This window comes from Lineus longissimus, chromosome 14 (assembly GCF_910592395.1).
Source record: "Lineus longissimus chromosome 14, tnLinLong1.2, whole genome shotgun sequence".
Classification (NCBI taxonomy): domain Eukaryota; kingdom Metazoa; phylum Nemertea; class Pilidiophora; order Heteronemertea; family Lineidae; genus Lineus; species Lineus longissimus.
The window spans coordinates 15,929,467-15,949,923 of NC_088321.1; the positions used below are offsets into that span (position 1 = coordinate 15,929,467).

At 39.7% G+C, this 20,457-nt stretch overlaps 1 protein-coding gene across 2 annotated transcripts in view; it reads left to right on the top strand.

The window, feature by feature from the left end:
* The window catches only part of LOC135499245 (fasciclin-1-like), a 30,960-nt gene that overhangs the window by 8,588 nt on the left and 1,915 nt on the right, over positions 1-20,457 (top strand). Inside the window, exons 2-13 of one of the 2 annotated variants that reach the window (XM_064789914.1) lie at positions 4,844-5,006; positions 7,844-7,962; positions 8,379-8,536; positions 9,193-9,397; positions 9,552-9,690; positions 10,161-10,305; positions 10,874-11,030; positions 11,537-11,654; positions 12,059-12,206; positions 14,141-14,327; positions 14,710-14,839; positions 15,234-18,982. In XM_064789914.1, coding sequence (XP_064645984.1) covers positions 4,844-5,006; positions 7,844-7,962; positions 8,379-8,536; positions 9,193-9,397; positions 9,552-9,690; positions 10,161-10,305; positions 10,874-11,030; positions 11,537-11,654; positions 12,059-12,206; positions 14,141-14,327; positions 14,710-14,839; positions 15,234-15,442 — 1,878 coding nt within the window. In that variant the 3' untranslated portion in view covers positions 15,443-18,982. Of the gene's footprint in view, positions 1-4,843; positions 5,007-7,843; positions 7,963-8,378; positions 8,537-9,192; positions 9,398-9,551; positions 9,691-10,160; positions 10,306-10,873; positions 11,031-11,536; positions 11,655-12,058; positions 12,207-14,140; positions 14,328-14,709; positions 14,840-15,233; positions 18,983-19,951; positions 20,118-20,457 lie in introns of those variants that run through there. The other variant, XM_064789915.1, reaches the window with a different exon arrangement.

The following is a 20,457-nucleotide window of genomic DNA, read 5'->3' on the forward strand; positions in this document are numbered from 1 at the left end:
GTATTATTCTAATAATAAACCAAAACCTTGGTCAATAATACGATTAATAATTTACAGTAATCCCTGGGTGTAATAAGTCCACAACTTCTCGAAGAGTTTCTTAAAAGAATGTTTGGTGTGCTTTTTGATACATAGGTTGAGCAGAAATCGAAATGCTGGTCGTCATAACTGGGAGAACATTTTATTCGAAACATTAATTGCATTTATGACGACCAGCATTTCGCTTTCTAATTTAACATAGGGTGACCCAAAAGAATGTCTTCTGTAGCAGCCAACATAGTCCCCCTTGAGGACTAGTCTTAATCTTACCCGATTACTTAGTGACAGATTACGGTATGTGACTGTTGAGATCAAAGACCACAAATTGGGAGTCTACAGTTGGAAATCATATTCCTTTGAAAACCTATCTGGGGTAGATCCCCGTCTCATTTGATGTAACGTTTTTTGGTGTCACCGTCCGTCAGTATTCCCCTGCTGGAGAAACACCGCAAATTTCTCTTCGTGCTCCCACCGTCAAGTCACGGCTTGTTCAATCAATGTAATGTTGGGAACACCGTGTCGAGGGAAACACCCATAAAACTGCACACCCTTTTGGCGGCGGTAAACACTCGCTGTCTTTCCACAAAGTGCCCCGACTGCGCCCATGGAAGATGACTTCTAAACCATGACCACTGGCTGACGGAATATGTTTATAAGCATATCCACATTCGAAGGTGCCCGAACAAGCATTATCGACGGTTCTGACCTGCTTGACTTTCAATAACCTGCCCTAAATCGAAGTTGTATCAACTGGCCTACTGAGGTTTTATCACATGAATAATCCTATGATAATGCATGAGGTCATGATTGATTGAAGGTGGTGCTCGTCAGTCTGATTTGCGCATGCGCGTGACCTGAGATTACCTCATTTTGTTGTCCACCATACAGGATACAACGCCTACGCAAAGCTTACAAATATTCAAATTATGTTTCAACTGATTGTTTAAAGAAATAATGATCATAAATTCTTCAGATGTAGGTATACGACATTTCGGTTTTCCGGTAATCGTGCGCCCAAGTATGAGAGAGGTGCATCATTATTTGTCAGATATGAAGTATCGATTCTAAAAATATGCGGGGTCAAGAGCAATACAGTCTATTCTATAGGGCATGGTAATCAAGAATAAACAACCAATCCTTCACTCCGCAGATAAAATCTGGGTTGTGCGTCGGACCCCTTCTGAACAGACTTTAGGATACGCACACCGCCGCAATCTCCCAATGAGAGGACTCCGCTTCCTTTGCCTCGGCCCAACCGGAAGTGGCCAATCTACGCTGGTACCTCTCCCACACTTGGGCACACGGAAAGCCAAGATTCATCCCTATTTAAGTGTTCAGAGGAATTGGGGACATTTTCAAAAGAATTCGGCGATAAAATACATTTACACATTTCGTTGTTCGTAGCTCTTCGTAAGGCTTGCGAAACCTATCTATTGTCACGGAAAACTAACTTCTTACTCCAATAGAAAGGTGTATTGCCTGAAACACATGGCTTATCACTGTCATTAATGTCCCCTGACTACGGTCTGACGGAATACCATACCCTTGCCGCCCTCACCACATATCAAACCTTATATTGGCGTTATCATCATTTCCATGGCAACCAATATCACCAATGTCCTGTATTAACAGGTTATCAACTATCAAATAGACAAACGATGTTGTCATTGGACAAATATTTGTTCAATTTCAGACGGAATTGGCGATTTAGGTCATGTACGATTTGATGCCATTAATGTCAGTTTTTAAAAGGTGCTGTAGATGCATGATGGAATCCGATGAAAAAGTTGTGTATTTTATAATCGTCCTAGATTCTACCTCGGACCCAGCAATGGTTCTATGAAGGAAACGTTTGACTGTGTACCCACGTTTATAACGAGATCCCGTCTCTAATTCATTAATGAACTACAAACCAATCTAGACTAACCCTAATTTCCATGATTGTCCTAAACAATAATATATGTGCGAAAACGATTCAAGTCCCGCGACTATGGAAAATGTATACATTACGGATCAGAGGGTATGTTGTCGCTAATTGGAGGATTAAATCCGAGAAATAAACATTACGTCACAGAGGGGTGTGACGATACAGACGTCGTGTTCGCTCGCGAGATTGATTTGGACATTTCCGCGCAGATCTTCCAATTTCCGAGGATGCGGAATCATCAGACGACTCTCGGAACTTTTTTTCCCTTCAAGTTCTGAAGATTTTCTGCCGTGTTGTTAACCAATTTGAGGTGGTTCCGCCTGAAAAACCCTTTTACAAACAATAAACGAATCAGAACTACAATGTTTCAGCGTGTTTGTGCCCTCTTCACACGCGTGTCTAATTCTAACTTTTGGCCAGGGGAAAAGTGGTCGAATCTCTTCTTCCGCCCAAACAAAGTTCTGTGGTCGACCAGCGTCCTTTATCGTGTCGTGTTGATACAATTCACAACATGATTTCGTCGCGTTGAAACATTTATACCAATATCTTCTTCTTCAAAGTGAAACTACACCACACTCGTACACCGCGTTAGCAGGCAAGGTTTAGCAGGCTACATTTTCTTGCTGCAAGTTTAAGGGTCCTCATATCAATGTAGAATTATTCAAAGTGTTTTAATACTGACTTCTACTGATCTAACATTACATCTCCTTGTAACAATATGAGGCCAGACGCCTTGGGCTGACTAGAGACCCTTAGTTAATTATTTACGGCCTCAGCTACAGCTTTAGGAAGCAAATAATGCATTGTATGTTTATTGATACCAAGCTGAAAGGTAATTAATTCGAAACAGGTAGACGCTGCAGGATTTCAACAACAGTATTTTGGGAGAATTCCGATCATATTGATGCAGTCATCAGTAAAAACACAGCCTCCACAGCCTCGTCCCAGGTCATTGCGCCTCCGCCAGTTCCTGACACAAGGTTGGATTGTAGCTTCGTTGACCACCCAAATATCACGAGATCTCGCAGGGAGGCGCGTGGTTTACCAGGCTGAGTGAAAACAGTCCAAGGGTTATTGTTTGGATTACCTGTACATTCATCTTTCAGTAGGGATTAAAGGGTTAACCATACTTTATTTGGGTGTCACCTCCTCCAACTCTTCAGATTCCCAATCGATGAAACCAATGTATACCTAAGCCTATCAAGCATATGCTGTCAACACAGGCCTATTATATCACGTGTATACAGTCATTTTCAAAAGTTTAACTCCACCTTTAAAATCATCATCATCATCATCATCATCATCACCATCATCATCATCGTCGACATCATCATCAACATCATGAAAGGCATCATGGCCCAGATTTATGCCCTTGCCAAAATCAACCATATTTCGACATACTTCTTTTCTGAGAATTGATGAATTCATCATTGATCATTGAGAATTGGCGATGATGGACGATTTTGTTGGTGGTCATGAACTTTTGCCAATGACAGTACTCTTATTTTGTGCCTTAAACGTTTAGTTTATTGATTTTGTTCACAATGATGAGATATCTCAGTGATGACACAGAACAATCGCTGATTAACCGCGCGGGCCATCTGTTTAATTTGTTTGATTACAAACCTCTCTGAAATAATTAGAAACTCCCTGAATCACAAAACCTGGGTTTCTCGAATCCAGTGCTAAAGCCATTACTCATCAAGGCAGCTTCTTGTGCGTATATACATGTAGTACAATAATGCATATGAGAACATCTTACAATGGTGCTCGAGCAGCGAATTATAAGTTAACCAGTTTACCTCGATTTTAGACCCCAGGGTTTGAGATATACATGTATATTTGATGCGTGTGATGGCTGACACATGATATAATTCCCCTCTCCTCTCACTCCTGTCAGTTTCATGGCTTGGAAGGCGCCCGCAGGGGATGGTGTCCGACATATGGTGTCCGAGATTAGCTTCGGAGCCAGTAAGCTTGGTTCAGTGCACACCCTAATTTCTCAAGGTTTGTTCTAAATATATATTTTTGTCGCAAGCGCAAGATATGTATAGGCCTAGACTATCATATGACTTATAAAGAATTTGGGCTAGTTTGTTCCAAATCACGGAGCCGTTAGTCTTGACGTTCATTTTGTGCCTTTGAAGAACCGGGTCCAGGCTGGCATGGCAATGTGTCCGAAATTAAGTGTCCGACATAAGATGTCCGAAATAAGCTCCGGCGCCGCAATCCAGCCCCGCCTAATTTCTCAACAGGTTCCACTGTCAGTCCTCAATGTTTACGGGGCAACCGCGAGATTTGACTAGACATGTTTACCAGGTTGACAAAAACCTCGAAAGCAATTTGGGTCATTCGTGAGTAAACAAATCAGGTCAACAAAAAGACGTGATTCGGCATTCCTCGGAAAACTTCGGAAGAATCCGAGTCACAGGGTGTATCAGAATAAAACGAGCACCGTTCTAAAATTTCATGGGGAAATTAGCTGCAATTAAGACACACCTGATAAAACGTTGTAAACATTCTGTTTGTCGACTTCCATTTGTTGACGATACATCATTATGTACATCATAGACCTACTGTGGACGTATGATTGTGTGTGCAGTTTGATAATGCACTGCCTGTCTGAATCAATGAATTGGCCCATTAATTCTATTGTTGTCGAAATACAGGTTTTATCGCTTTAATCTTATTAATTAAGATTTCAGCATACGTCAAGAAGGCTCCATCTCCTGACCAATTCCCTGTTAATAATGCCACCTTTTTCGTCCTATAGTGTGTTGTTTTTTTTATTTCAGAGCGCCCCTCCCCCTCCCCCGGCAACACACACTCCCATCTCATTCTGTAATCTAATCTTTTCCCCTTTACTGTTATTTGCAGTACGCCAAGTTGATTACTGACCTTGGTAAAGTAAACGACCTTGAAGCTTTGACTATCAAGACTGTGCTTGCTCCAACGAACGATGCAGTCACAGCTGCAGAGGCTGCTGGTGTCTTTACTGGGGATAAAACAGAGCAGGGGCTATGCATCACGACGCACTTCCGTAAGTTTCCCTATCTAATAAGTTTAAGGCAGTGCGAAGTAGCGTGTACATTTTGTTGCTCCTGAAGGCACTGCGCGGATATCTGCGTGGGAAGTTTGGTACTCTTCCTAAATCTCTCCTCTGAGCTCTTTTCAATGAATACACCTTCTTCAAACACGAATCATCAATGAAACAGCAATACCAGAGGTAACACTTGGGGGAGGTTTTTACCTTTCAGGGAAAAGTCGGACATTTCTCGGAAAAAGTAAGAGAAACCATCAGAAAGTCGGAAAAAGCCTCCTACAACTGGTCCTATTCGGTGCTGCTGGTTCTAGCAATATACGTGTACTCACACTTTGCAGAGATGGTACAAATGCATCTTAAAACCACCATCATCTCACACAAAAATCTAATCTAATATATCAACATGATTTTTTCAGTTGGTCCAACAGGTAATTTTAGCACACATCACATATAACTATTGCCTCTCACGTTTGGTTATTTTGAAACAACTTCATTTGCTTCTTTAGTTCAAGGCAAAAGCTTTTCATTCACCACAGTCGCGATAATTTTTGTGAATTCGAATAAAAGTTAGGAGCTAAACCTTTGCCAGAATAAACGGTCAGATTTACCAGCCGGCAAACTAATGTCCTGAATACTAGTACTTGTACCAAAGTTTAATATTCCGACCCGAAACATTTAAAATAATCAAAATATTGCTTGACGAACTATAAAGGTTAGCATGACCACCTCACAAACTGTCTAATTTGTGGGTATTTGGAATAGTTCCGTCTCCCAAACATGCTGAATAGTTTGCTATGGATGTTTTGCCAAAACAGGTAGATGTGTTTTTTGAGACACTTTGTACAATGTAACAAGACCTAGTTGATACAAACAATTTTATCCCTATTGTTATTGAATTGATTTGACATAGTTGGTTACGCTTCTGAAAACGATTGTAAGTAAATTTGATATTCCGGTGATATACAGGGTGTCAGATAATATACTTGCAAAAAGTCAGCAGCTACAGAATAACATACCCTCCACAAATTAAATGCAGTGATATTCTCTTGACCATGAAATTTGGCTGGAAAACACAAGAAAGTTTGATGAGAAATGGAGTGCACGCCCTCTGCTTTTCCTCCTCCTGGATCTGCCCCGGATATCACGACTATTCAAAGGAAATGCCACTTCAACAATATCATATGTTACATTTTCCGATCATCCAAAACAACATGTGAACATTCGGAGCACCTCTATGTTGGAATTATATTGAGACACCCTGTATGTTATCTTGTTTAGAAATGCATGTTGGATGATGAGGTCAAATTTTTGTAAAGAACTCATAACCAGAAGGATTATTTTGGTAATTTTCCAATATGTTATATTCAAAATTGCCGTTTTAGGTTTCTAAGGTGACTTGTTTGGTATTGAGTCATGCCAAAGTTGAGTTAACAACATTTTAGGTAAAACTAAAGATGTTTATTTTATACTGGTATGGGAGTAAGTTATAGATTTTGATTATGAATTGTGGTATTGTAATTGTTTCCCAAATATTTCAGTGAAAATAAAGGTGTACAAGTTTACATTTTAGCCAATTATCTTCGCCTGGCTACGTTAAGTGGTTTTATTCAGTCTTTCAATGATTACGAGATTTTGCTTGAAAAAACTTTGTGGTATCATTTGGTCAGTTTATAATTACTTTAAAATAGTTACCTATGCACTAACGACTCTGCTCGAGTTGGTAATCTTATGTCTTGGTTAGAAGATGATGTCTGTTGCTGCTGCGCGTATCTTCAGAAGCTTGATCGATTTCGTGTGATGTCTGTCATTCTGTCTCAAAGTCAATCGGAGACAGAGTTGGAAATTTGTCTTAAAGGGGTATGATGTTCGTAATTACTGGTGGTCCAGGAAATACGGTTAGGTTATTATGAATACGAATTTGATGAAACTTGAGTTAAAGTATTTGTTTATCTGTCCGCACAACGGCAGTGTTTAAACTTATATCAAGTCCGTACTCGTTTGAAATTTCAAATTCAATTACAAATCTAGAATTTTCAAGGAACGGCGGGCGAAGGCCTTTGCCCTCTCTGTAATCAAGTTTCACTATTTTGCATGTCATAACATCTTTTTTTAAGCTGCTCCTTGTTTGTGGAAAACAGCAAATAGTGGTAAAATAATTTCCTATGTTCCTTTATTGGTAACATCTTGTTGGCTTCGGTTTTGATACTTAAAGCTTGAAGCTTTGTTCAGCTTGTGTCTTCATCATTTAAAGCGGTACCATGTTCCCGATCGGTCAGGAAAATAGAATGCAGTTCCCGATCGGTCAGGAAAATAGAATGCAGTTCCCGATCGGTCAGGAAAATAGAATGCAGTTAAGATCTACACAATGCCATAGGGCAGTTATCGTGCATGCAAATTTTCTGAAACTTGGTATGTATTGTCGTTGTGTATCTGTCTTCCTAACGGCTGTATTGAAATTGATATTCAGTACGGTCCGTTTTTACCCAATTGGAAATTTTCAAATTCAACCCATTTTTCATATTTTTGATGAACAGTGCAGGCCTTTAAGGTCTCGTTGAATTTTAGTGTTTCCATGTATGTCCCAGTGTATATCATTGTGTACGAATAAAATGTTGGTATCTTTCCCCTGCAAGCCTAAGAATTCCTTTTTTATTAATAGGAAATGTTTGAGCTTGTATTCAGATTATTTACAGTGGCATGTGCCCCTCCCTCGAAGGCATCATTGAAAACTCCCGTTTCAAAGCTGATTTTTGTCCCATACTGGCTGGCGGAAGAGCCATGTCGCGAAAGAATCTGTTGATGTCTCCAGTAATTGTTTCACATTGACTTTTCAGTTCTGGGAAATGCATTTACTGATGCTGTCTTGACGCAGGATTTGGCTTTGACACCTCCTATGCTTGTGATGGCTGAGCCGAGACGTGGCGGAAAAGTCTACTTCCATCAACACAATGGCGTATGTTGAAAATTGCTGCTCATGCTACCTCTCAGCCAAGGGAACATCTCCTAATATGGCCGCCTGAACTGTTTTGCGGCCATTTTTGAATTGCTAAGAAGTACTCCCCGAACATCTCCTAATATGGCCGCCTGAACTGTTTTGCGGCCATTTTTGAATTGCTAAGAAGTACTCCCCGAATGAAGAGGTTGCTTGTCATGAATTTTTGTTTCCATTTTTGAAAGATAATACAGGGTGTTGTAACAGGATTACTGTAGAGCAGAAAAAATTCACCTGTAGGATATTTCGCGAGTTTGTATCAGCCGAGGTTTCGGTCGACATTTTAGCTCCATCTCCGCGGTTTTAACCGGTGAGACAACCAATACCTCACGGAAGGTATCAATTCCTTAAACATAACTTGAAAAACTTTTCTTCAGAGTTTCTACGTTGAAAATGTGAAATTGGTCGGACCCGAACATCCAATCGACGGGAGGACCATAGTTCGAAGAATCGACAAAATGTTGTGCCCGTACACCACGGTTAACTTGTTCCGATTAAACTCAGCTGATCAATCTTATCTCAAGTCTAAAGGAGCGTATGTATATTTTCAAATAAGATGAAGACGTTATTTTCTCAGCATTTAACAAGTTTGCTTATTGGTATCAGATAGAGAGAATATATCCCACGCATACAGTTTAGTGCTTAGTTCATTAAATTTGATTAGGTCTTAAACGAGGCACTATGGATTTTGTCAAGCAAAGTCGAGGTTCTAAATTTAATGGGAGATTTATTGGGAATAAGGCAGAGATGTCTAACAATCTGGTATCTTCTGTATACAAGAGATCTATTTGACAAGACTTCTTTGGACAACTTGTGGACACCTGATGTGTATCAGACACTAACAGTGAATACATTTACAAGTGTTTGTTCGTATGATCAAAACAACATTACATTGTAATTTGTAACGTTGCGTGATATTGCATCGCCATGTCTAGAAGAGACTGCGTTTATGGCGAGCCGTGTGTCCAATAATTAAGAAAACCTAGTTTTATTGAAGAAAACCTGGTTTTCTTCTTTCAAAACTTAGTTTCATGGAAGAAAACCACTTTTTTAATTGGAATTCACGTCATGACGTAAATGGCGATACAACGCTGAGGTGACGATACAATATTGCGCAACGTTAGTGAGTTTCTGACATCACCCATTGAAATTATTTAGATTTATTAACAATTTATGTTTTGCTGTTTTTAGGACATATTTCAACAAGCTGTTCCGAGCATTTGCCACAAACAAACCTAATTCTAAAATGCTCTCCTTGGTGACCTCAACTCAAGGAGGAACCTTTTTTGTACCTCTTGATAAGAATATAGTGGAAAATGATCAAAATGTGATTGAATCCCTGGATGCGATCATTGTGGAAATGGGGAAGCCAGAAAACGTGGATAAATTGGAAAAGGTACGTAGGGAGTGTTTATTTTGTTGATTCATTTTTAGCGAGCTCGATGGACCATTGGTAATTTCTCACATTCGCCCTTTTTTATCCTTCACCTTAATTTACATTCATCGTATTTTTTTTCAATTGAAACGAAATGATTTTCTTCTTTTTCCAGATACTTGAGTCCCACATTATAATGAACAAATTCTTAACAGCTGGATTTTTGGAAAATGGCAGGGAATACCCGACCTACCATGTCGGGAAACCCATCACGGTCAACATAACGCCAGCCGATGACTCTCATGCAGAAATTAGTACGTTTACCGATTTTTAATTGTTCCATTTCCATACTACTGGGTGAAACCAAAAAAAATTAAGTAGAACCACTCTATTGAGGACACCCTCGGGCCTGACAACTGCTGTCCTAAATAGGGAGGTGTCCTGATTAGATACGTTAAATTGAATGGAAACGACCAACATGGGACCAAGACCACTATTTGAACAGCCCATCTGAGTTCTACTAAAAGGCTTTAGCTTAGATTGTGGAATAAATGTAAAGCGCTTTTGGAATGTTATACATTATAAACCGCTAATAATAAGAACTTGCACTTATTTCATTTCTTATCTTTATATTTCATGTTTTGATCAGACAAAGAGGAGGCACTGGCTTCCGTGTCTGACCACTCTCCGAATATCAAAACAATCATTGGCACAATAAAATAGTCTTTCTTCCCACGGGAAGCATCTTACTAATCTTTGATCGATATCAATGTGACTTTTACAGTGACAGTGACGTCAGGTGCTAGCTCCGCTGAAATCTTACTGCCCGACCAGCTGATTGGTAATGGTCTTGTCCACGGTATCTCAGACTTCCTCAATCTGTTGTACAAGAACAACTTCGCAGAGATAATGACAAACCCTCATACTCAGTAAGTATCACCAAGACCATCAATAAAGACTGATATTCCGGCACCTCATCTAGTTCTTAGTATCTTATCCTGACAATAGGGAGCTCTTACAAGATAAATGGGCTTCCATTCAATGATTATTGCTCTTATTGGCTGATTATTTACCTATACTTATCATTACATTTGCCATATCTTTGCCATTACTTCTGCCATTATCACTACATTTACCATTACTTCTCCCATTACTGTTACAAATATCATAACCGTTACCGTTACCGTTACCATTGACGTTACCGTTACCATTACCGTTACCGTTGACGTTGACGTTACCATTACTGTTGACGTTGACGTTACCATTACCATTACCGTTACCATTACCTTTACCTTTCTCATTCTCAGGACATTCCATTACTTATCCCTTTACTGTTACAAATATCATTACCGTTACCATTACCGTTACCATTACCATTACCATTACCATTACCATTACCATTACCATTACCATTACCATTACCATTACCATTACCATTACCATTACCATTACCATTACCATTACCATTACCATTACCATTACCTTTCTCTTTCTCAGGACATTCAAGACACTCATCCCATATGCTGAAGATAGCATCAAGACCACACTTAAAAACGCAAACCAGAACTACACCATTTTTGCAGTTGACAACCTCGGATTAGATAACAACGACAGAGTCATTGCTCTGCAGTCTAATAAACCAAAAATGACCAAGGTAATGTAAGGCACTAGATTTTCACGCCGTTGCATTTTGGTAATTTATGAAATTTTCAGAAAAAAAAGGAATTTTCGCTGAGGAAAAGATATTTTGTGCTTTTCATTTTGGCGGATTTCTAATTTCTTTCTGAATTTCACTCAAAAAAGATTTCCCTTTTCTAATATTTTTGTGAATTTAGTTTGTTCACAAAATCTTGCAAAATCTGCAAAAAATAAAACACCTGTTTTCGAAACTGGATTACCATAATGAAGATTTCAATGGACTTTCGGCATCATCTGTTTCATACAAACTTTACTTTAGGACATATTTTCAAACATTCCTCGAAATATCTACTTCACAGGCTCTTACAATGGCCGCTGTTCCCAGTCATGCTGGGGCAATTAAACGCTATTAGAAAACATTAAATTCTGTCACTCTCAGTAACTTAGGATATAATAATATTAGAAATCAAACTGTCAAACTTTTCTACAAACACCAATTAGCTCTGATTGAACACATTGCAGGCTTTGCAAATGGCGATCGTGCCCGGGAAGGTTTTGACCTTTGAAACACTTAAGACAATGAACGGAAAGAATATTACCACGGAGAATGGGGATGTTCAGGTCAAAGTTGAAAATGGCGGTAAGTACGATTAAGTTAGGAAAACACTGTCCGTAGTTTTTCTTCTTTTTATATTTATATGATATGTTTACTTTGAAAGAATTTTAGAGGATTAGATTATTCTAGAAATAGACCTTTAGCATCCGCTTACCATTCAGAATGGAGTCGGTCAGTTGAAATGAATATACGATGGCTCACGCCTTGCTTAAACAGCCATTTTGGTGACTTCACTCATCACGTGACCACATTACTGTGTATGCCTTTATCCCACTATCAAGGATGGGATTCTGATAGTTTAGGATGGATTCCCTTCCACAAAGTATTAACAGTTTTGGATGGTTTTCCATACAAACAGCAGGAATTCCAACCGGAAGAAAGTTATCGTAGAACCTGGCTAAATCTACCCCATGTTATCTCCCTTTCAGAAGTCATGATCATTGGTGGAGGGGTGAAAGCGCGTATCATCCAGAGTGACGTCATGACAACTAACGGAGCTCTCCAGATTCTTGATATGATGTTGAATGTTGGAAGTACAACCGTCTATGACATCATCAGCCAGGATAACAAGCTCAGGTATATCAATCAATCAATCAACAATGTCTTATAGAGCGCCAAACTCCGGGTAAACCTGCTCAAGGCGCTACCTCCCCACCAAGAAATGCTTCCTCGAACAGCCAGGATTTTAGGAGTCGTTTAAAAGCAAGCAGCGCGTCCGCCCCCCTGATGTGCTCCGGTAGGGCATTCCACAACCGGGGACCACATGATGAGAAGCAGCGGTCACCGAATCTTGTCTTTATCCGCATACACGCCAATGACGTATATCATTAAAGGGACAACTTGGGCATATGTTGGTTTTTCATATAACAAAAATGACTTCCAGCAGGGCCGTGACTTCTCCAAACAGGATAACTGAAAAATCCTTGAACTGCAATAAACTATGCACTAGAACTGGGTGTAACCTTAGGTCTGCCTGAAATTGACAAGCCATTTTCAAAGCTGACCCACATATACTACAATTTATCCTCCTGACCAGGGAAATCCCACGCCCAAGGTGCCCCTTTAAGTTAATATATTTTACTGTGTCCCTGAACGAATTCTCAGACTGCTGTCGCCAGCCCTCTATCTCATTCTATCATCGACTACGTTCTGTCCTAAACTGTCATTTCCAGTAGTCGGGTGGTGCGCAGAATATACCACTCTACAGCCTCGCTCTGTTGCCATGGGCTTGCCCTTATTTACCTGTCATATCACCCGTATCACTATCACTATTATTATCCTTAGAGTAACTCTAAGTGCAATCTCTGGCTCCAAATCCTATCTACATCCGTCCCAGTCGATCACCTGCATTTTGGGAAATTCCCTCCCAGCGATGTACACTATCAAATGTTTCATCATTTCCTCTTCTGTTCTAAACATGCTGATTCATGTCCTACATAATGGATCATTATGTTCATGCCGCTGGCCCTGAATCGGTATCATCAAAAAATGGTTTAAAAAACATGTATATAGTTTGCCGCCGGTGTAGAAGTTTAAAATGTCCTAGCATAGAACGTCCGGGAACAATAATTTTTTTAGATTCTATGCGCTTTCAATCTCTGAGGTATTGACCTTCATGGTCTCTTGTAAACCATATACCACAATCCGTCAGAATGAGATAGAGGCCGGACGATTTCTCCAGGAGACATTATCTTCTTCTACACTGGCGCAGCTGTGGATATATTCTGAAGGAGAAATGTCAATAACCGGGTTAAAAAGGTCACATACTACTCCACATACTACTCATGCTTCTATGTGTTTCTGGTCGTGGATTAGCTTACTTGTTTTATTCACTGCTTCATTCCTCTCCTTTCGGCTTAGAATCCCTCCGCATGTTTTGGCGGGAAAGTGACCACCCTTCCTTTCATAGCTTTGGCGGTGTTTTTTTTGTTTTGGACGGATGTTCTCAGATGTCGTAATCACATATTTCGTTTTATTTTGTTTGTTTTCTGGTTGTCTCAAGTAGTCAAATGACAGACAAGTTTAACTCATGTCACAGAACAGTTTATTCTCCAAACAGCTCTGCTGACTTCCACTCACAATTGAGACAATCAAAAAACAGTCTTTCTGTCGTTTATAATAAATTGGCGCTAAAAATGAACTTTTTCATTCGCAGTGGCGGGAAATTGACATATCACAATCCAGGATTTCTTATAGGGCTTTATTTTGGGACCACATTTTTCATATCGAATTAAGTTAACGGAAGGCGGTAATGCAATTTGTGCTTCTTTTTCTCTTTTTTGAAAAACATTTCCATGCAGATATTTGCGCAGTTCGACTGCTGTTACCTTTTTATCACCATTTCCAAATGGTTGATCACTTTTTCTGAACGTGGTTCAGGTCTTGATGTCCATGAACAAATCTCACAAGGTACCACTTAAAAGTCCGATAAAACCAGTCATTTTCCCGCCAAAACGAGTGAGAACGCGCCATTTTTCGCTCCGTGGACACGCCCCCTATTTTCCTTCAAGCACACTGAAGAAGTACTTCGACGACTTTGGCTTCACTGACGTACTGAAAGGAACGGCTGAGAATATAACTGTGATTGGTGCTGAAAATCTCGCCTTCGTCGATGCCAGGAAAAAGGAGCCAAAACTCGATGCTTTGTTGAAAGATACGACGAACAAGGACCCGAAATATATCAAGGATATGAAACAGGTGAGTTTAAGTGCTGCTCTTCATTTCGTCACTAACCTTTTTTGCGAAATGGCAGTGAATTGTCAAGTCGCTCCATTAATTTATTTGGCTTGTTGTTAAAGTAGGAGTTGAATAATTGTATTGGGTTACTATAGTTCGATATCAATGATACCCACAAACTGCAAATCATGCATTATCAGATCCGCAACGCAGCGTTCTTTGACATAGAGGTCCTGTTACGCCCAAACCGTACCATCGTCATATCCGGGACCGAAGTTCCGAGGTGTCGTAAGATAGGCCAATGCCTTTAGAGCAACTTTAGGTCAACCCTTGAATCGTTTTTCTCTCAACCCTCTCCTTCCAATGCTTTTTTGTTCAAGTTTGACACTTTTTTCATTTTTAGTTCCTTTCTCTGTTCATCCTGACGGGGGCGCCCGAAATCAAGCTCGGAATGACTACGGCGGACTTGAAAGCTAACAAGGTCAATCCTAAAGATAAAGAAAGAACCGTTGGAATCAAAGGAGATATTGCTGGTACGTAAAAGTGTCTGTGATTGGTCGAAATCTTGTCAGTTGTGTTGGATTGCCCAATCAGGGGTCCTGTTACAAAATTGATTCAATTCAATGTCTGGTGAGTTAATTAATGATTGGTTAGATGCTTGGCTGAGCGAACATCTACCTTGTCGTTAGATTCCTTGAAGCAGAAAATAAATATAAAAAGGTCCATGATTCGTTGATTTTTGCCCTGTTATTTTACAGTTTATTAATCATGCATGTATTGTGGGTATGAGCCTTGGTGTCAATCTACGGCAGTGATTGGCTGAGGAGTTACCAGTCCCAGTTACATCAACCAATCAAATTTCCTGTACCATACATCCACCAATCAAATCTCATGTACCATAATGAAAAGATTTTTGTCTTTCTTCAGCTGTGACAGTTAGCTACAAGGCCCAGACCCTGGACTTGAAGATGCCACTCAGCAGAAAAGCTATCAACGGGCAGCTCGTCGTAGCCAAGGATGTCTTGGTTGATGTGAATGACATAAGGACGGGCCAGGTTCTTGGCGCCGCAACAACCAAGTTACACACAGGATTGGCTCTGATTGTTATGGTGTTTGTGATGAGGTTTTGGTGGTGATCAGTTCTGGGTTGAGATATTGGGGTGATTTTTAGAAAATGTGTAGTTTTACCGAGTAATGATTTTGATATAGATGGTACCATCAGAAAGTGGTGATTAAGAGCTTTCCAACTTACGGTCATTTCAATAGGTTTTCTGATGGTGCCATCTAAAATTGCTGATCGAGTAGGCCTACTTTCCAACGAATGGTACAGGTTTTCTAATGGTTCCATCAGATAATGCTCGCTTTATGTATTTTTGGTAGTGATTCAGATGCATTGTGGCAGGGATAGGTATGTGGTGTGTGATTTGGGGGGGGGGGTCTCGGATACAGAAAGCCAGCTATGATTTTATCATTTTTAACTGGCAGTGCAATATTCAAAACACCCAGTGTTTGTATTGATAGTAACTCAGTAGGACCATACAAGACTATTTCATAATTGAGCAAAGTTATGACCGCAAACCGATATTAGAAGACTACTTACGTAAACATTTCTCAAAACATCTTCCTGGAAAATCATGCCATTCATAAAAGCTCCGTCCACTATTTCAACAACATATCAATTAGGTCTTCATCGCCAACAAGCCCCTTTTTTCATTGCTCTTTGTAAAACAATTGATAAAATTTTACACGGATAAATAAATTGTAATTTAAAACCTTTTCACAGAATTTGAAAAGGATACCCAAACAGTTGGTAGATTGTAGCTGATACTTCAAGTCTTGATTTTCAACTTCATACATGTAGGATTATATTCTGTTTAGAGCCTTTCTCACAAAAACGGAATATTCAAAATAAAACTAACCTCATTCCCTATCGTCTTTATCACCAAACTACGTCAGAATGTCTGTACATCACTGTACATAAGGCACAGTAAGAGACGGGTGAGGGCGAGATTGACAGTGCATATAATTTGCATATTTTGTATATTACAAACTGTATATAATAGTAATTAAGATTAGTACATTTAATTGTTATGAAGATCAAGTTCGACAGCTGTCAATTATAAAAATAAAGGGTTTTGATTTAGAGCTATTGTTTTTCATCAAATGTGTAAATTAGTGTTATTGTTGACTGACAGCTGTCAGTAACTAGCAACTGATTCCGTCAACTTAGAGTATTGATCAGATATAATGTCCCTCGCCACCACATCAACCTTTGACTAGTGCCCAACTTGACATTACACAGTAAGAGATGTTACTTCTGATTGATACTGTAAGTAGTTTTGATCTTGATTATTGATTGAATAGTATTGGTCCTTTCTTTAATTGACAGCTGTCAGTCAACTTTAATTGCAACTCAATTTTGATCTTTATATTTGGTCTAATTGAGTATAAATGTATGATTGCATGTGATTGATATGTAGATGTAGCTTTTTGTTTTTGTTTATCGCGCTTATACGTATCATGACTTTATAGAAGTATATGCAAATTGTTTTAGTGGTTAGCAATGTAGTAATGCAAGGAGGAATGTTGAACTGCGTCGCGCTGAATGTACATTACGCATGCACTGTATAACAGTCCCGGTAAAAGTCGAGTCGGACTCAAGTGTGACCTAGTTCTGCATCCCTCGGTAGTCAGGTAGTGAGAGCAGACATGCGCTAGTGTATACGATATTTATCACAACTGCACAGCATGAAATCTTTTGAAAGAAATCAATTTCTATTTGTTGCACCATTAAGGATTGCTGGGGTGTTTGATCATTCGAAAGATAGCACCGTTGACCTTGAAATGTGTTTATAGATTGAAGAGGTTTGATTCCAAGGTTTAAACTACATGTATTCAGCACAAGTCCAGATGCCAATACTATCCGTGGTGTACACTCATTGTTAATAATGATCTCGACAGGAAAACCACATCCATCCAAACATAAATAGACAAAATTCCATCCAGAATTAAGCATTGTTGGTTCACGTTCCATTCAACGAAGATGTGTTTTGTTGGAGATTTCATCAAATAAAGATTAGATATTCTGGATAAGATTCCATCCAATAAAAGTACATGTTTTGAATGAGATTCCATCCAAATTACATGTTTTTGGACGAGATATCATCAGGTAGATATAACGCATTGGCTAACATTCCATCCGAAGAAAATAAAATGTTGTTGGATGTAAAACGATCTTTTGAAGTTGGTGGCGGCGTTTTCATACAATCTGCTGATTAGATGTTGAAATTGTTGTGTCCTCGTCAAGTATTGTAAATATGAACTTAAAGGGTCAACTTGAGCGTGTTGGGTTTTCATAAAAAATGCTTCCAGCAGGACCGTGATCTCTCCAAACAGGATAACTGAAAAGTCCTTTAACTGCATTAAGCAATCCACTATAATTGGATATACTCCTCGGCCTGCCTGACATTCATAAGTCGTATCCAAAACTACCTCGCGACACTGCCGAAAATCATTATAGAGATCAGCGCAAGTGGCGGCTCGTGGTGGCAAGCAGGGGTACCATCTTTTGGCCAGGTAAATTCCACACCAAGTTGTCCCTTTAAAGGGAAACGTCCTCCCAGCAGGTGCAGCTATGATTAGTTAAGTCTAGATAATGCTTACCCTCGTAAATAAAAGAGGGCGTGTATACTTTTAGAGAACCCTAAATATCGGACTCTTTAACCCTCGATCCCAGTTCACCTAAAAAGGCCCACTTGGTTGCGAGATTGGTGATAATTTTTTGTCAAGTCTGATTTTTAAATTCATAATTTTCCACCCGAGATTTGGTTTGTAAGTTTTGAAATATCTTTAACTCCAGCACCGGAAATGACATCACAATTCTATTTCCTTTGTACACACCTTACTACTTACTTACTAGAGATTTCGACTTATCAAACATTCCAAATTTAACTGCGTTTGTATTTTATAACGTGTGTGTGTCCAAATTAGAGCTAGTGTGGCTCTACATGTGATGGCACATGGTGGCAAACAGGGGTATTACTATCCTGCCAACCTAAATATCATCCACATGTTGTCCCTTTAAAACAAAACGAGCCAAACCAGTTGAAATGACAAATTTAATCATACTTGTATATACATGTATCTTAAAGGGACTTCATAGGCAGGAGCTAGATATGCATGATACAGTTTCACAAAGTCGCCAATAGGGGGCTCCCAATTGTTGTTTGGACAACACAATTTGATTCTTTTGTCAGAATAACATAGAAAATCCCTCGGCGAATCTTTTAAGATATTAGCAAGAACATATGACACTAAGAATTTGTAAAGCCAGCGCTTGATCTCACCACCTAGCACGAAGTACCATGTTCTCAATCAAGGTGGCGCTGCAACGTTGCGTAACGTTTCACTTGTGGGTTCACTTGTCGATTTGTTCTCGATTTTTATCAGTTTCTAAAAGTTTGTCCATAAGGTGATTATATCTCATTGAGCAATAAAACATACATCATGATATAAAAGAAAACATAAAACACATTATTTTGTGCAGACAATTTTCGCGATTATGTTTTACTCGCGAAAATATAATGCCTTGAAAATGTCGGGTTTCGTCTTATTTTTATACACTTCCTGTCGAATTAGATGATTTTCAAATTAGAACGTATCATGATCTTAACTAAGATTGCTTTGTTGTTGTTTTTTATGGTGAGCGTCATCAGAACATGTGGATTATGTCATCAGAATCGTGACGTACGTCACCACATTCGAATTCGATCATCACCCTGAATATTTGACTGAAGCAAAATTAATGATTATGCAAAAGGGAAAGAAATAACCCGTTGTCGTTCTCCTGTGAAACGGCGTTGATATGCTTATTCCTCGAGAAATGTGCTCACATCCTCCCACAGCCAGTTGTTGGATGTTCCTAAAACACACTCGATTGTGTATTTAATTCATGCCAAACACGGCCAAACTTTGCCAAACTTGTTTGGCAATGTTTGCCTGTCTTTGATAGTGTGGACGGGTCCCCAAACCTTCGCCAACATGATGTTGGCTCATGTTGGCCAACAATTGTTCGCGAATGTTTGCTAGTGTAGACCAGGCTTTAGAAACGATCACGGCAGAAAGGAGCCGCGAACGACGAAGTACGAAGTACACAAATGCGTTTTATCGAACACTTTTTTCAATAATTCGCCGATTCCTTATGAAAACTCTGTATGTATATGGTTACAAGTGATGCGAAAATAAATTCACACAGGATCTGATGACGTTACAGCCGATTGCACTTCGTACGGTTTGCAAAACCTGTCTATTATTGCTGAACTGGATTTTAGCTTCGTTTTGATCGCTTGCAAGGCTGATGTTTTTGTGGACGCTTGAATTTGGAGGAGGTTTGCTTTTCATTCAGTTTATGTGCTATCATCCTGTTCAGTTGCAGACGTCCGCGAAAAATATATATTACTAGTGGCGGAATGAGGCACTTCGTCCAATCAGAATTGCTAGATTCTCAATCACCGGTGCTGACATTAGAAAAGCGCCAATGACAAAACGAGACAATCTTTCTTGGTAAATGCTTTGTCCAATCAGAAGCGCTAAATTCTGTATCATCGGCGCAGTTCTATAGTATTGACGCTTGCACGTTTTTTCAGGACTTTTGCTGGTCTCGTCCGTCAGTTCGGCTATGAGAGTGACTTGAAAAGCCTCATCATGGAGTTCACAGTCTTTGCTCCAACAGACGATGCATTTTTAGCTCTGAAGGCCGTACCGGAAGGGGCGGCGCTATTCTTGAAAGAGAACGAGCATCACTTAAAACAGGTGAGTACACTGTAAACTCGGCTCCGATTCGTCCTCATCGCGGAGCTTATCTGTGCCATCATCCCTAATCTACAACTACAGGCTGTAAGTTATTCAGGTTGTGAAAAGAGCCCAAAGATTCGCCTCCGATGGGTCCGTGTTCAGTAAACTCGGCTGTAAGTAAAAATCAGTTCGGTGTATTTGCCTGGAGGGATCATTCGTTGTGCATGCAGCTACGGTTGCAGATGAATTGGGTGTAACTGGCCCAGTTACTCTGTCAGGGGAAGGGGAAATCTCCAGCCTCGGTTTCAACGTCTCATAAGAAGGACGAAGTGTTGTAATGTAGGGAGGGTGTCTTGCC